At 39.7% G+C, this 16927-nt stretch overlaps 1 protein-coding gene across 1 annotated transcript in view; it reads right to left on the minus strand.

Moving 5' to 3' along the window:
- Window positions 1–16638, minus strand: part of LOC146889204 (uncharacterized) — a 32018-nt gene extending 15380 nt beyond the window's left edge. The window contains exon 1 of the mRNA XM_087902544.1: window positions 16450–16638. Within this exon, the coding sequence (XP_087758670.1) occupies window positions 16450–16638 (189 nt within the window). The remainder of the gene's footprint in view (window positions 1–16449) is intronic.
- Window positions 16639–16927: the final 289 nt, after the last annotated feature.

Here is a 16927-nt window from a genome sequence, read left to right on the forward strand (position 1 = left end):
AATCTGGGGGATCTCTCCTTGGACCTGGGATCCCATATATAATCAAGTCTCCTGTAAACCCTAAAATGGCTCCCTTAGTTGAAATATATTCTTCCCTGATCCCATATTCATCCTTCCTCCCCCCCCCCCCCATCCCCGGCCACCAAGCTTTCCCCGTTCCTCCCCTACTCCCTTCTCTCTAACCCTCTCCCCTTCCATCGACCCTCCCACCCCCCCATGCACCCGAGGTTACCTGGGACTCTTGTCTATTTCCTACCTCCTGGTGGATAGCTAAATAATCGTGATCCTATACAAGTTTTATCTTAAAAACATCTCCTCTCACATTTTTTATTCTAGCTCTCAATAATCACATAGAACAGAAAAATCTCACTCTTTTAAGCTGTCTGAAATTCAAGTCGTTACCCAAAAGTCTATGGAAAGAATATTGTATGACACATGCTGCCAAATATGAAGATATACCAGGTATTATGCTATTATCCATCTATCAGAATCCAGAACCCAAATTGCCTTTTCTTACATTAATAACTTTTAATGTAAGAAATAATTTTAAATATAAATTTTCAGGAGAATAGAAAACTTAATAATGAGGCTAGGTTAGTCAATTCTGTGGATTTTCTTGTGGTTCTTTACTCCCTCAGGCTCCTTCCTCCCTCTCTTCAGCAGGATCCTCAGGTTTGGCTAATGTTTGGTTGTGGATCTTTGCATCGGTTTCCCTCAGTTACTGGATGAAGGCTCTCTGATGATGATTAAGGTAGGTGCTAGTCTATGAGTACAACAGAATATCATTAAGCATTATTACACTGACATTTTTTTCTCCACTCATGTTTGACTCTATCCTAGGTCTCCGGGCCACCCAGCCTCTGGGTCCTGGCGCTCCAGGCAGTGTCAGGAGTGGGCTCACTCTCGTGGCATGGGTCTCAGTCATGCCTGTTTGTTTTCGATTGAGAGACAGAAAGGGGGTGGATCAAGACAGGAGGAGAAGTGGGGAGCAACTGGGAGGATTAGAGGGAAGATAAAACATAATCAGGATACATTATATTATATATTATAATCCCTCAGAAGTTGTTTGTTTTCTAGTGAGAGATACAAAGGAGATAGATTTGAACGGGATGTGAGGAGGAACTGGAAGGAGTAGAGGGAGGGAAAGCCATAATTAGGATACATTATATGAGAAAAGAATCTCTTTTCAATAAAAGGGAAAAATGAATGGAACACGATGAGATCTTAAAGAAAAATAATAAAACTGATTCCCTGGTATGAAAGCAGACTTTGGAGTCGATACTCAGGTGCAAAATTGTTGGGTTCAGAATATGGCATCTGGCAGCATTGCTGAATATGGCTCAATGAGTTTTCAAAGAGATTGTACCAATTCACAGTTTCCATGTATATGTGAAAGTACCCCATGTTCCATAGCCTCAACCCTTGCTAATGTCAAACTTGAAAGTTGCTACCAAAACAATGGCTGTGAAATGGCATTTCAGTGCTTCAATTTGCAATTTTCTGCAAAGGTCAAATGTCAAATGAGGGAGATAGGAACATACATTGTTTATTGGACATTTGGTTTTACTCTTGTTTTAAGTTGGCCATTGGTAGTTGTCAGTGTTTTTATTGGCTCATGTGTAGGAATTCCTTATATATTATAGGTAATAATCCTTTGTCAGGCTGTGGCCCATGTGGTGTCTTGATTCCACTAATTGCAATTTTAAGTTGATGTGATTATTTGATGTCTGTCTTATTTTTTCTTAGACTATAAGTCCAGGAAAAAAAGGGACACCCTTTGTAATAAATGCCATATTTAATGCATACCAGGAAGTCAATAAATACTTCTGGCTGAACAAAAAATAGAAAGGCTACACATAAAGGTAAAGTTACTTAGTCTAAATTGACATACCTACTACCCATATAAGAACTGTAGTTGATAAGTTTTTTTAAAGGATTTCTAGGAAACTTATTTTGGCCTATTTACCAAGAAGTCTCTGTTTTTGGTAGTCAAAGTGTGTCTCTTAAACCAGTGGGTTGCTCTCTTCTGCAACTTCAGCATTCAGGAGGCAAAGACAAGAATTGTGAGTTTAAGGCCAGCCAGGGCTACCTGCTGTGATGCAGACCAACCTGGCCTACAGAAGGAGACCTTGTCTTCCCTCCCTCCATGCCAAATGTCTCATATCTGGAAGATGAGAAGACCATGAAAGCTTAAAAAACTATGGGGATTGCATGCCATAGTAATGGGCACAGAAAGCAAATGGAAGTCAATGGCCTGATGTGTGTTTATTGCCTTGGAGGAGGAAATGCTAATAAAAACCACACAGCACATGTCTGGAATAATAAGGATCATTTAAAACAGAGATCTGAATGATTTTCACAACCTTTCTAGAAAAGTTATTGACATGAGGGCTTTATGGCACACACCTGAATTCCAAGCCCTGGAGAGATTAAGGCAGAAGGATCAGATGTTCAAGTCCTCTCTTAGATACATGACAAGTTTGATGCCAGCCTGGGCTATATGAGATCCGCTCCCTCATAAATATTACTTCACTTAGTAAGGTATTTTATCAGCTCCATCAATGATCCTGAAAAGATCATTCTTTTAAAATAATTTATTTTGGCTAGATACAGTCCCATCCTGTCTATTTACAATGTTTTCTTTTTATTTATTTATTTTTTAAAAGAAAACAATCTTTTTTTCATTATACATATCAATCCAAGTTCCCACTCTCTCCCCTCCTCCCATTCCCTCCACATACTGTCCCACCCTACCCCCATCCAATCCTCAGAGAGGGTAAGGCACATTGCTTTGGGGAAGGTCCAAGGCCCTCTACTATATCTAGGCTGAGCAAGGTATCCCTCCAAAGAGACTAGGTTCCCAAAAGCCAGTACATGCAGTAGGGATAAATCCTGGTGCCATTGTCAGTGGCTCCTCAGTCTGCTCCAGCCATGCACCTGTCAACCACACTCAGAGGGACTAGTTTGGTCCTATACTTGTTCCTTCCTAATCTGGTTGGAGTTTGTGAGTTCCCATTAGCTCAGGTAGACTGTATCAATGGGTGTACCCATCATGGTCTTGACCTCTTTGCTCATATTCTTACTCCTCCCACTCTTCAACTGGACTTTGGGAGCTCAGTCCAGTGCCACGTTTTCAATATCCTTTCATCAGTTGATGGGCCTCTAAGCTGATTCCATTTCTTTGTTGTTGTTAGTAGAGCACCAATAAAAATGCATGTACTAGTACACCTGTGTCAAGATACACAGTCTTTTATGTATATACTTAGGAGTGGTAGAGCTAGAATCTATGACAACCCTATTTTCATTTTTTGGAGAAGCTTCTACATTGATTTCCATGTGCTGTATCTGTTTATATGCCTACCAATACCAACAAGGACTCAGAAAGTCAAGTACGGCATGTTTTTTTACATATACACATTCTAACTTGTAATATTGCATATGTTCATTTACGTGGAAGTGAATGTGAATAGAGGTCAGGGAACTGGAACAGACTCATGAAAGGGAAACCAAGAGGTGTTAAGTGGGGATGGAGAGGGTATCAGAATACATGAGAATAAAAGTGGAAGAGGGAGTATTAGGGGTAGAACGGTACAAATGGAGACAGGAGTCACAGGGATACGGGGAGAAGAATGGAGGGGGAATCAGCTAAAATGAAATAGTATCTTACTATATACAACAATTAAAAAGAAATTTTAAAACAAAAATACAAGCAGTAGTATCAGGGTGTGGTGGTTTAATCATAGAAAGAGGTTTAGTAATGTTATAATAAGATTTGTATATATTTGATACATGATATTATGTATTTCATCCAGGGTATATAGGAAAAAATCATACTCTAAATGTCTAGATTAACAGACAAATTACGTGTTAGCAGTGAGATTGATTTACTAGTTGGCTATAGTGGTACATTTCTAATATCATTATTTGGGAGGCTAAAGTAGGAGTATGTTGAGTTCCAGGACAAGGGCTTCATAGCAAGTTCCCAGATCACACTGAGCTATATAGCAAAATACTACTCAGTGTGCACTCACACACACACACACACACACACACACACACACACACAGAAAGGGAGATGGGGAGGGAGACTACCCTTGTCAACAAAGAGTTCTAGTTCTAGGGCAGCCTGGGTATTATAGAGAGACCTTGTTTTAAGCAGGATTTATCTACTTATAATTTTACTTGGAAATTTGTTCTAGGTGTTGAACACCGAGGGACAATGTAAAAACAATCATATGAAGTGAGTAAGGATAAACTTTGCCGGTGGTAATAGCTCTAATAACAATACAAATAAGCCCATGTCAAAGAAGCCCCTTATATTTAATTCTTAAATGATCAATCAAACAACAACTTAAAATGCTTCTGAGGGAAAGAGACCAAAAATGGGGCTAAACTAAGGAATGTGCATACCTCGTCTTCTGCATCTCTGAAAATAATCCCCCGACCCTGCTCTGCTTCTAATCTCCATGAACTCACTTTCATGCTTTCTTCTTAGGTGTTCCAGTTACACAGCACTCTTGGGGATGAAAACTTTTTATCTCAAGCCTTACCATTTGCTACTTGACTGCACTGTTTTTATCTGATAGTCAGCATGTACTGTACTGCCCAATCTCCTTCAGTTGGGCTGCCAAGAACATTATGTGTTCAAGACCTTGTGAACAGATGATTTCTTAATTACTACAAAAATTTACCTTTTAATGTAAGCTTCCCTAGTCTCCAAGTTTCTAGTCCCTCTGCTTCAGGATCCTTCCTGTTCTGGAATACTCTGAACTGTGTATGTGTGTGTTATGGGAAGCATTCCTAGTCTCCAAATTTCTAGACATCCTATTTTGATATGTCAGTGTTCATTCTGTTCTGGATTACTCTTTGAGATTTTGCATGTGTGCGTGCATTCCTGTGCAACTGAAATAATAAAATAGGACACTGTTGGAGGTAAATTTATCGAAAGCAGAATTTTCTCAGGTTTTATAACAAACCATAAGTCACAGGACTCAACCAATAGCCAAGACAGGCTCTAAACAAAGAGTAGGACCATAAGAGTGCACATTGGCTAAATATGAGTCCACCTTAACTACAAGAACAAGGAGAAATATGCTGTTGAGCTCCTGGAAAACAAGAAAATTCAATTGGTCCATGTGTCACTTCCAGAGTCAAATGGGGCCAATAAATCTCTGTCTAATATGTGTGACCAGGGGAGAAGGGAATAGGGTTCCCAGTGAGGACAATTGAGTTCCCAAGTGAATCCTCCAGCACCTGTTTCATTGGGATGCACTTTGAATTTCTCACATATGCTAATTGTGTTGTTCTACATTGATACCAAGACTCATAGGTTGCTAGCGGGTAATGCTCCTGAGTTAGGCTGCTCCATGGCACTATTGTACACGGATTGAATTTTAAGTGTAATTAACATTGCTGAGCACCTAACAACTGCAAGATCACAGTGCATATAATAATTGACAAACCAAAGTCCTAGCTTTAGCCATACTCTGAGCATCCTGTGTTGTGCATCTTGGGGATTCGATTCGATATGATATTCCCTGGAGGACTCATCACAGAAGGACCCGGCTACATCAGCTATTTCCTTTATTGAATTTGAATAGATCATTTTCTAGTGAGGATATACAGGGAACCTGTTCCCAAGGTCTTCAGCTTACGTTGTGACATACATGTTGTCCTCCTTACGACCCATGATCTGATAGTTACAACTTACTTCCCACTCTATCCCTAAATGTGTCATCTTAAGTTCTGTGATTCTTCCAGACTTGTTTTGTCTTCTTTAACATATGACTCATCCTAATACCTATTTCTTATTTTTGATAGAAGCAATGAAATCAATACTATTGTTTATATAAAAATCAGTTGTGTATGAATTTCAAGGAAACTTCTGCAAAAGAAGTGTAAGGAAAACTAATACTATGATATATGAAATCATGCTTAAAGGCAGTATAAAAAGTATGTATGGCACTAACTTATGTAGGTATGGGCAAGGAGCAAATGAAGGCAGAGGACAGATGGGAGGAAAGGAAAATTAAGCCGAAAGAAATAAGGGAGTTTGCTATTATTTGTGGCTCACTGGTGTATATAGACTAGAAATCTAGCATGGATTCTCCAAAACCTGCTGAAATCCTTACAGCCTCCATTTGTTTCTAGTTCCTTATTCTCTATGAAAGCAGTATTTTTTTATAAGGCCTTTTGGGTTATGCACTACTTATTATCTCATCTTTAATTATCTCATCTTTTCCTCCTAAAACATGACATTTTCAATGAGCACTACTTAAAGACATTAGAGTAAGGACAAGGCACAAAGGAAGAACCCACAAAGCGGTGGTGTATGTCTGCGAAGGGAAAGGTCGGTGAGCATGCAGAACTAGTGAGAAGAAATAGAAAAGAATGGGATTTTACAGAAGAAGCCCCTACTTAGACTGGTTAAATAATGAGCTCTGAGAGGTGTAGCCTAACACCCTCAAATCAATATAGGCTCCTCATTGGTAGTCTGTTTCAAAATACAAGTTTGTGCATCTACACTCATATGTGTGAGGAAAGAGACGCTGCTGTCCTCAGAAGGAAAGCACACAAGAGTCGTGAAGCTGTGGGAATGCAAACATGAACTTCCACTGCTTCCCTGGGAGTCAGAGTCGGGAGTGTGCACACTGCTCATCTGCCAGAGCATTTATGACTTCCCACCACAGCTAGTGCCTTTCTCCCTGAGCAGGAACGCGGAAGATCATGTTTCTACCGAGGAAATCAGACTTTTGCTCAAGAGCCAATTCTCTCTGGCCTCTGCCGCCACAGTTCTTAAAATCATTGAAAGAAGAGGTGAATAGAGACAGAGAGAGGCAGACTGAGAGAGACGGGGCAAGAAGGATTGGAGTAAACCAGAAATGTGATCATTCCCTTTCTGACACCTTCTGATCTCTTAAAGATTGAATCTTCCTTCGAAACGATCTAACATAGAGCTGGCAAAGAAATCTCGGCAAGACAGTCTGTCATTTTTAACATAGAAGACAAAATGGGAAGCGTCAGAAACAATGGAATTTGCACAGTCAGCTGGCTGGAGTCCTTCCGCTCAGCTCTGAGAGAAATCATGAGTAGGTGAGGACAAGCTCTTCCAGTGTTGGCAATCCCAGGCCTTTGTGTACCCAAGGTCTAATTACTTACAGCTCCAAGCAAGGAGATCCAGCGCCCTGTTGTCCTAGGTTTTAGCAGGCAGAGGATTATGGCTCTAGGCAAGAGGGTTGGAGGTTTATTGCCCTGGACTTTAACCACAGGAACCCTAGCATTTGGCAACAGTTTTAATCCTCAAGTTCTAGCAGCAGCGAGCCAGTAGCAGCAATAGAAAGCAGCAAACAGTGCTTGCTATGATTATAGCTCCTAAGCGGGTCTGATATTGGAACTTCACCCCTTAGAGCAGTGGTTTTCAACCTTCCTAATGCTGCGACCCTTTAATATGGTTCCTCATGTGGTGCTGACCCCCTGGCCATAAAATTATTTTTCTGCTACTTCATAACTGTAATTTTGCTACGTGAATCGTAGTGTAAATATCCAATATGCATGATATCTGATATGTGACCTCCCCCCCCCCCGGGGTTACAACCCACAGGCTCAGAACCTCTGTCTTATAGTGACTAGTATTGCACTCGTAAGCCTCCAGTGTCTCAGCTCTGTGGTCTGTAACGCTTGGCCACTCCTAGGAATTCTTCCAGAGATCAGGCACCATAGTTTTTAATCCTTGGCTCTTTACGGTCTTCTGTATGAATTACTTTTCCCACTGCTGAGACTGAAATACCTGGTAAGAAACAACTTCAAGGTAGAAGGCTTTATTTTTAGCTCATAATTCTAGAGGACACGGTTACAGTTCGTTCTGGTAGGGAAGCCATGGGAAGCGACTGGTGACATTGCATGCACAGGAAACAGAAACACGAATGCTAGTGTTAGGATCACTTTTTCCTTTTTATTCAGTCTGGGACCTAGGCCCATGGAACTATCTACATTAAAGGTCGAAAGCCTCTCTCTCTAGGTAAACTTTTCTGGAAACACTTTCAACGTCTTATAGGTGTGTTTTATCACTATTAAAAACCTCATCAAGGTAACAATCAAGACTAATCATCATAAGTCAACCTCTTTTCCAATCGATAACCATGTTTTTACATAACAGCATTCCACTTCTTACTTCCAAAATCTCATGCTCATTTCATGATGAAAAATGTATTTACTCTGTCCCTAAAAGTCCTCTTAGTCTTTACCAGTTCTAACACTGTTTAAAAGTCCAATGTCCCAGCCTTTTCTGAAACACAAGGTAGTCTTCTATTTGTGAGCTCCTACAAAATTTAAAGTAATTACATATTTCAAATATACAACAGTACACAGTAAACATCCCCATTCTGAAAAAGGAGGAATATGGCAAGGAAAGATAGGACCAAGGGAAGACCAAACACCGAACCTTGAATCTACATGTCCAGCATCTATAAGATGTGATACAAACATCTGAGCTCCACCAAGCTTATTAGCTCCATTCTTAGAGATCTGCTACCTGAAGTACACATCAACTCTCTCTTGGACCCACTTGACTTCATTCCTAGAGTTGCCTTTGGTGGTTGTTTCATAGTCCCGGCTTCTTTGGCATCTCCACTGTTACACAAGATTCACTTTCATAACTTTACACAACGGCCTCTTGGGACATCTTTGTAGGAGCTCCAGCCCTGCCACACATTGCCTTGCCTCCATAGCCATCAGGAACATTGATTCCCTTAATGTAATGATTGTTCTGTCTCTTTAAGAGTCAAGCCACGCCCACTCCCTCCCTCGTCCACTGAGGCAAGCTGATCTTCAGCTTCCAGCCTGCATTCTCTCTCTCTTTTCAGGCTCCCTCTTGGAGAGGCAGTTTTGGTCTCTCTCTCTCTCTCTCTCTCTCTCTCTCTCTCTCTCTCTCTCTCTCTCTCTCTCTCTCCCCCTCTCTGCTTTTCTCCTCTTCTTCTTTCCCCCTCTCCCTCCATAATCACTAAATAAATATTCAACCTCACTCTGCATGGTGTTCCTATCTGTCAGTCTTGTCCGCCGGCGTGGTTTCGTGCACCATCCTTGCCTGGGACTGGCTGCTCTCGGAACCGCTGACCCCTGCCTGCTGCCACATGGGGACCTGCAGCGTTTGTTTCTGCTGCCTGCCGCCACTGGGGATCCTGCAGCATTTTTTAATAATCCATTACACTTACTCTTAGCATCTCTCATTCAATAAAACAAGTATAACGTGGATGATGCTAACAAGTTACCCTGCTAATCTGAGATTGAGCCTGTCCAGCTAAATCTTTGTTCCTTCAGCACCATCTGTTTTGGTTTCTCCTTTCAAATGAATTCCTCTTTACACAAGTAGGAACCTTTAAAAAGTGAGGCCTTATTCCCAAAGTATCTTTCCTATTATCACATGATTTAATGGAACTAGTCACTTTAACAATTACCTCTGCATTTCTGTTCACCTTGTCTACAATTTTAAGCCCTTCCACACCCCCTTCTTTGAAAAAACTAGACATTTTTTTTCTTATCTTTCTCCACTTGCTGCTCTTGCTCACTGTTGACCTGGATAAGAGAGGTGAACAGTGTTGTGTCACAGCCTGAATGTTATCTGCTCTTGAGGTTTCCTATGCCAAATAAATTAGTTTATTACTTTTGATTTTAAGATCTCAGGACACAGGCAGAAAACAGATACATTCTCTGCTAGAACATCAGATGAATATCTTCTAGCTCAACTTCAGTGAGAGTCAGTATTCCCTGAAATAGCATAAACTAGGCCTGCAGTATCTGTATGCCTCTCAACATTTGGTTTTCCTAATTCTCACAAGAATGCGTCATTAAACTTAGCTTGATGTGTTCTAGTGATTTTCTAGTTCTAAGTTTCAGAATGTTCTATATTCCTCCCATGAAGCAATTCTAATGGCCTAATAGCTACCTGGCTGTGTTTTCAAAGCAAGATCCTTTTTCTTAGTACTGATTTTCTATATTAGTGACTTTTCTCTTTACCATAGCCAAAAGACCGGAGAAGAGTCAAATTATGGAGTAGACTTTATTTAACCTAGAGTCTGAGGGAATCTAGTGCATCTTAGTGGAGAAGTCATGACAGGAGGCCCCTGGATCTGCTGGCCTCACTGTTTCCACATTCTGTAAGTAGACTGCTCATCTCACTTTTTCAGTCCATAGGATGATTCTGCACACATTCTGGGCATCTTTTTGGTTTAGCATTTCTGGCAGCACCTTTTTAAATATACCCAAAGAAAAATGTATAGCCACACTGTTTCTAAATCCATCAAGTGTGCTGCAAATGCCTTAAGCACTGAGATATCTTCCTAGGCAAGTGCCTGATTTTTCTGGTAGCCATTTAGAGTGAAGGAATTACATAATTGCATAATATATGTATCTCAGTTAGAGTTACTATTGCTGTGATAAAACACCAAGATCAAAAGCAGCTTAGGGAGAAAAATGGATTCATTAGGCCTACACTTCCACATCACCATTCATCATTGAAGGAGGTCAGGACAGGAACTCAAACAGGGCAAGAACCTGAAGGAAGGAACTATACAGAGGCCATGGAGGGGTGCTGTTTACTGCCTTGTTCAACCTGCTTTCTTATAGAACTCAGAACCACCAGGCCAAGGGTGTCCCCACTCACTGTGGGCTAGGCCCTCCCACATTAATCACTAATGAAGTGAATGAACTATTGGATAGTCTGCCTACAGCTATATATTCTGGAGATATTTTCTCAATTGAGGTTCCCTCCTTTCAGATGACTATGGCTTCTCTCAAGATGACATTAAACTAGCTTTCACAATATATATTGGCACATTACCATATTTCTACTATTCCCAATCCAATCTTTACCTATTTCCCCCAAATATTCTCTGTTAATTTCTGGTATTTTCCATTCTTTTAACATATTGATTAAATTTATTCATTTTTTTTTAAAAAATAGAACAATAAGATTGATGGAACCATCAATTTGATTTTGACCGCAAACACCCACTTTGACAAGTTTTTACATAACTTCAAATAAATAAACATTATTTAGCAATAATATATTGTCATCTCTTATGGATAGACCATTTGTAATTGTGTAGATGTACATGTTTCTCCCAAATTTGTTTGTTTGAATTTAAGCCCCCATGTGATAATAGAGAGAGGACAGGTCTTTGGGGAATTGAATAACTCAGAAGCATTTATCTTGCAAATGGTGTTAATGCTTTTACAAAAGAGGTCCCATGATAATTTGGCTGAAAGTCCTGTTTGAATTTTGAGATTAGTGCTACCCATAGCCTTCATCAGAAATGCTTCTTGCCACAGCAGGCAGCAGTTAATGCAGAAATCCATAACCAGCTAATGTAGAGAGATTAAATGATGGTAGAATGCTCAGCCCTAAATGATACAGGTATATCACACTTTCCCAGGCTGAGAAAACGTCCAAGAGGATGGATGGATTGCTGGAGAGAGGGTTTAGCGCTTAAGAGAGCGTGCTGCTCTTCCAGAGGATCTGGGTTCTGTTCCCAACACCTGCATGGCAGCTCACAACTCTCAAACTCCAGCTCTAGGGGATCTGCTGCCCTCTTCTCGTCTCCTTGGGCACTGTGTGCACATGGTGCACAGCCATGCGTGCAGGCAAAGCCCACACAAATAAGATAAAGTAAAATAAAATAAATCTTAAAGAGAAGAGGGACAGAAAAAATATAAGAGGCAGAGAATGGTGAGATGGGCAGCAAGAAGATGTCTTCTGGACATGACTTCACCATTACACTCATGAATTCACTGAGCTGTGCTTATTTTCATAAGACCCTGCACAGGATTGTATTGTCAGCACTTCATCATGGATGGGGAGCAGTCCATAAGACCATTGCCCCCCTAAATGACTATTCATATTTAATGGTTGGGAGGTGTTGAGTTGTCAAAACTAAAAAAAAAAACTAAAAAAAAATTAAATAAAATTCAAACCAAAGTAAAAATTGAAAAAGAAAAAAGAAAAACCCAAGCAGGTTTCACAGAGGTGCTTGACTTGTCAATCTCTGTTGCTGGACCAAAAATCCCTGTTGTTGTACCAACATATAGCATTTGCTTCTTCCATATAAGAATGTAATGAGAAGATGCAAGCCCTCACTAGATAGTAGGCCTTTATCTTATTTTGTTTTGAGGCAGAATCTTAGTATGTAGTCCTGGTTGTTCTGGAACTCGCAATAGAGACCAGGCTGTCCTTGAATTCACAGAGATCCACTTGTCTCTGCCTCCCACGTGCTGTGACTAAAGGCATATGCCAGTATGTTTGGTAAAGTCTTTTTTTGTTTTGAGATGTTTTGATGTAGCCCAGATTGCTTTAAATGTCTTCTCCTGCCTCTGCCTCCTGAGTGCTGGAATTACAGTCATGTACCTGTTTTTATGAGATGTTGAGAATTAAACTCAGGGCTACCTGCATGCTAAGTAAGTACTCTACCAGCTGAGCTTGCTGGTGTTTTGATCAGAATTGTGAGAACAAAATTTACATTATCTAGAAATTACCAGCCTAAGGATTCCTGCGATAGCTTCAGGTTAAGACTAGGAAATAATACCAGTGTTGCATTGCTTGTTTTTTTAAAATAGCTTTATTGAAGTACAATTAGCATGCAGAATATAAGCTGCATATGCTTATGAGTTATAATGCCATAAATTCTGACATATAAATGATTTAAATGACCACCACAACCCAGATAATGTACTTTCCCCACATCATTTTATAATACTTCTCTCTTGAGTTCTCATCTCCAATCATTGATTTACTTTTTGTTGCTACACAAATGCCCCCACCTGAGCTTTACATAAATGCATTTGTACAGTGACCAATTTTCAGCACTTTTCTTTACTCATAATGATTATTTGAGATCTATGACTGTTATTATATGTATCAATAGTACATTCTTTTGTTACTATGAAATATTATGTTAAATGAATATGCCAGAGTGTTTCATACATTTATGTTTTGATTTTGGATTTGGGAGTTATAAATAATGCTGTTGCATAAATTCATGACAAGGTCTGTGATATATGAACACAATTTTTCTTTCTTTTGGATAAATATCTAGGAGTAGAATGAATGAATCATCTGGCAATTGTATATGTAACATTTTAAGAAATTGTAATTAAGTAATTGCACATTGAATTCTCATGAGAAGTACACGAGTTAGTCATTCATACCTTTACCAAGAGTTGATACATGATATGATCCTATGCTATTAAATATACACATTCTGATTTGTACTTCCTTAATTACTAATGGTTTTATGTATTTTATAGATGCTTGTTTATCTTATATGTTTATTTGCCATTTGCAAACTTTTTTCTGAAATATTTGACTGACATAATTTCCCTGTGATTTTTACTTAAATTTTACTTTGTAGTGAATATACAAAACTACAGACTCAGGAGGGGCATGTGGTATTTCAATATGCCCAAATTGTGCAACGTTTATGTCAGGGTAAACATATCTAGCTTCTCAAGAATCATTTCTTATGGTGAAAATATTCAAATCCTTTCCCTTTTGTAATACACAATACATTATCATTATCTATAGTTATTCTACAGAGCAATAGCACATCAGAATTTATTATCCTCATCTAAGAATATCATAATACTCACTGTCCAACCTCTTTGTATCCCACTCCTTATTCCCCAAGGCCTCTGATTACCAACACTGTAGTCTCATTTTCTTTAAAATTGATGTTTTTATATTCCACGTGTGGATGTGATCATGTGGTACATGTCTTTCTGTGTCTGAGTTATTTAATTTAACATAATGATTTTCAACCTCATCCATGTTGCCATAGAAGCTATGGTTTCATTTTCTTCTTAATATAGCTGGATATTATTCTATTGTGTATATTGTGGGTTGTATTCATTAGGAGGAGAGCAGGGTATTAAGCATGGGACCTTGTGGTGGAACTTAGTTTAAGACTTGGAAAATGTAGCGCCAGGCAACAGCTCATGGCCCCACCTCCAGCCAAGTCACTGAAGATGGAGCCTGTGGAAAAGCCCCAGTGTTAGGAAGAATCATGCACGCTAGTCCATCAGACTTCCAGCCAGTGTCACTTGTTGCTGGTTGCTGTGGACCGTAGCTGATGAGCAAGTTTTACTGACCACACTGTCTGTATTGCTAAGACACATTTGCACTACAGGGTAAGTAAGGCCCACAGAAATTTAGGGACTTGTGTCTTTAAAACATTGTCTAGGTAATCAGAGGTCTAAGTAATGTTGAAATTTTTCTTCTAAGGGGATATGGAAGTTGCATCTGGTCCCCACTACCAGGCTATGACATCTCCTGGACTTATTTTTAGTGTGAAAGAAGCATATATGTATTTGAGATTCCAAAGCATACCCTCTTTTGAGTAATCCAAAAATCTTCTACTTTCAAATGTGTCCCGGAGCAAGAAAATACCTCATAATAGCTTCAGATAATCATGTAATATTCTGTGTCATTTGGTCATTGTGGCCCAGCAGATCTAGCAGCGGTGGCAGTGATGAGCAAATTAGCATTTTGTGTGTAGCATTTCAAAAGCTCTGTAGGTGATGGATCTATATGGTTGTATATTTTCTTTAAAAATATTTTTATTGTTTCTGGAAAATACTGTAGTTTTGATTGACACTGTTTTCAAAATATTTAAATCACTTTTTATTTATTTTCTGTGTATGCATATGTATGGGGACACTAGTGTGCTAGGGGATATAGGTCAGAGGACAATTTGTGGAATTAGATTCTCTTCCTCCTGATCAAACATAAGTGATCAGGCTTTGCAACAAGCACTGTTGCTCACTATCTTGACCAGGTTGACTTTGAACTCACAGTCTTGCCAGTCTCCCAAGTGCTAGAATTGTAAGCATCTGTCACCATACCTAGCCTCTGTCTTTTGTTCACTTGTTTGTCAATGAAGAGCTTGACAATGTCTCTAGATACCAACAGGCACATTTAGACAAATTTCTAGTTTCCTTAGTCTTTCTTCTATGAGAAATTAAATTCCAAAGCCACAAATTGCTTTTTTTTTAATCTCATTTCAGGCTGTGTATAACAGGAGAGAAAGTAAATAGGATAGTAATAGATCAGACATGAGGGCAATCAGAGAAGCAAAATATCATTTGAAAAGTTTGTGATGATCCTAGGGGACTCCACATAGGTATGCCTGATTTAGCTGATGGGAAGCAGCCTCCGTGTAACTATTTTCATGTGGGGAAAGAAAAGAATCAATCCTTAAGTCCAAGAAACTACATAAAATGTGTGCCAAAAAGTAAGTTATGTGTTAGGGAGGATGGATGTAGTTAGGAGTGTGTGGAGGAGCAGGATGGTTGATCTTAGCCTTGCCCTCACTAGGTCTGTAGGTTCAAGACCTAAAGAAAAACGGAATGTGAGGCCAAGGTGAAGGTTTGCTTTCCAAGCCAAAGGGCAGTGCTGTTTCCGTGCTTAGGTGGCAAAGTATGACAGGAAAAGAGGAAGGAGCAAGGATAATAAACCAAATATCTAAACTGAACCAACTACAACTTGAACAACTTATAAAGAGTAACATATAAACAGTGAGAGTTTATTTGTGTTATATAAAAAGCTTTTGAAAGGATTAAATTAAGTGTTACGTAAAACGCCTTTCCTTTATTATGAAGAATATGACTTCTCAATCTGAAAGACTAGGTAGGTTTCAACTTAGAATACGTGTTTATTTTCAATTAATTAACTAATTTTAAAATTAGCAAGCACTATTGAGTTGTATTATTGTGTTTTAAAGCAGAATTTTCTTTTGTTCCTCCCAACCCCTCCCTGCCCCGCTGTACCCTCTTGTGCCCATGTACCTCAGAAGTCTCCTTACTTTACTGCCACATGTGTTCTATTGTCCTCGACCCTCTTCTCATCACATGGCCCCACCTCTCCTTTTGGGATCTGTTCAAGTTTCAAGGATTATATCCATGGTTCACACCTGCCTACATGGATACATATATAAACATTAAAATCTGGGCTGTAAGGCTATTTTTCTTATTTAGCTTACTAAAACCATGAGACTTTCATTAACAGGTACATATCAGAGGTGGTTGAATAGTTTAATCTATTCACATAGAAACCTGAAAGCTCCAAGGCTGCCCCTTCTGGTAAGCCCCGTGCATTAATTTTCTATTGTTGCATAACAAAATACAAAGGATCTCTCTCTTCTAGAAGTAATCAGTAAACAGCTTTCTCAGTCAGATGTGAAGGGGAATGACAGTAACCCCAGCATTTGAGAGGTGGAGGCTGGAGGGTCAGAAATTCAAGGCCATTATCAGCTGCACTGTGAACTTAAGACTAGCCTGGGATCCGTGAGAACAAGTCTCAAAAAAAAAAAAAAAACAACTAACAAATTAATAGCAAAACAAAAACAAACAACTAAACAAGCAAACAAAAACCAAAAACCAAAGCAGAACTCAGCACTTAGGTACCGTAGGCCCCATTCCTTCTTCCCCATAAGCTACCCAGCTTCCTGATTCACTCCCCTCCATTTTTAGGCCTCCAACAGATGCCACATGCCCACTTCTCCCAGAGACCTTACACCAACCACCGTCTGCTAAGTCCCATTTCTTCTTAAACTCCCTGCCTGCATTCCCTGGGACTTCTAGCTGAACATGCATGTTGGGTACATCTCTCTCATATTTCCTAGATCATAAAAACCCATCTACCCTTACCTAGACCCCATCCCAAAGATTCAAAGGCTCTTCAGACACTGTCCACACATGGGGCAAGACTTATTTAAGATAGCTGACCTAGCTGCACTCCTAAATTAGAGCCCCACCTAACTGAGAGCCTCTACAAGTCCCAACCTACTTGACCAACCCTGACAAGAGAAGCACTCTTTTGAACCCCACCCCTATGACTCTCCAAGGCTACTCAGACCTCACTACACTGTTAAGACACCCAGGC

Source organism: Myodes glareolus, chromosome X (assembly GCF_982192425.1).
Source record: "Myodes glareolus chromosome X, mMyoGla1.1, whole genome shotgun sequence".
Classification (NCBI taxonomy): Eukaryota; Metazoa; Chordata; class Mammalia; order Rodentia; family Cricetidae; genus Myodes; species Myodes glareolus.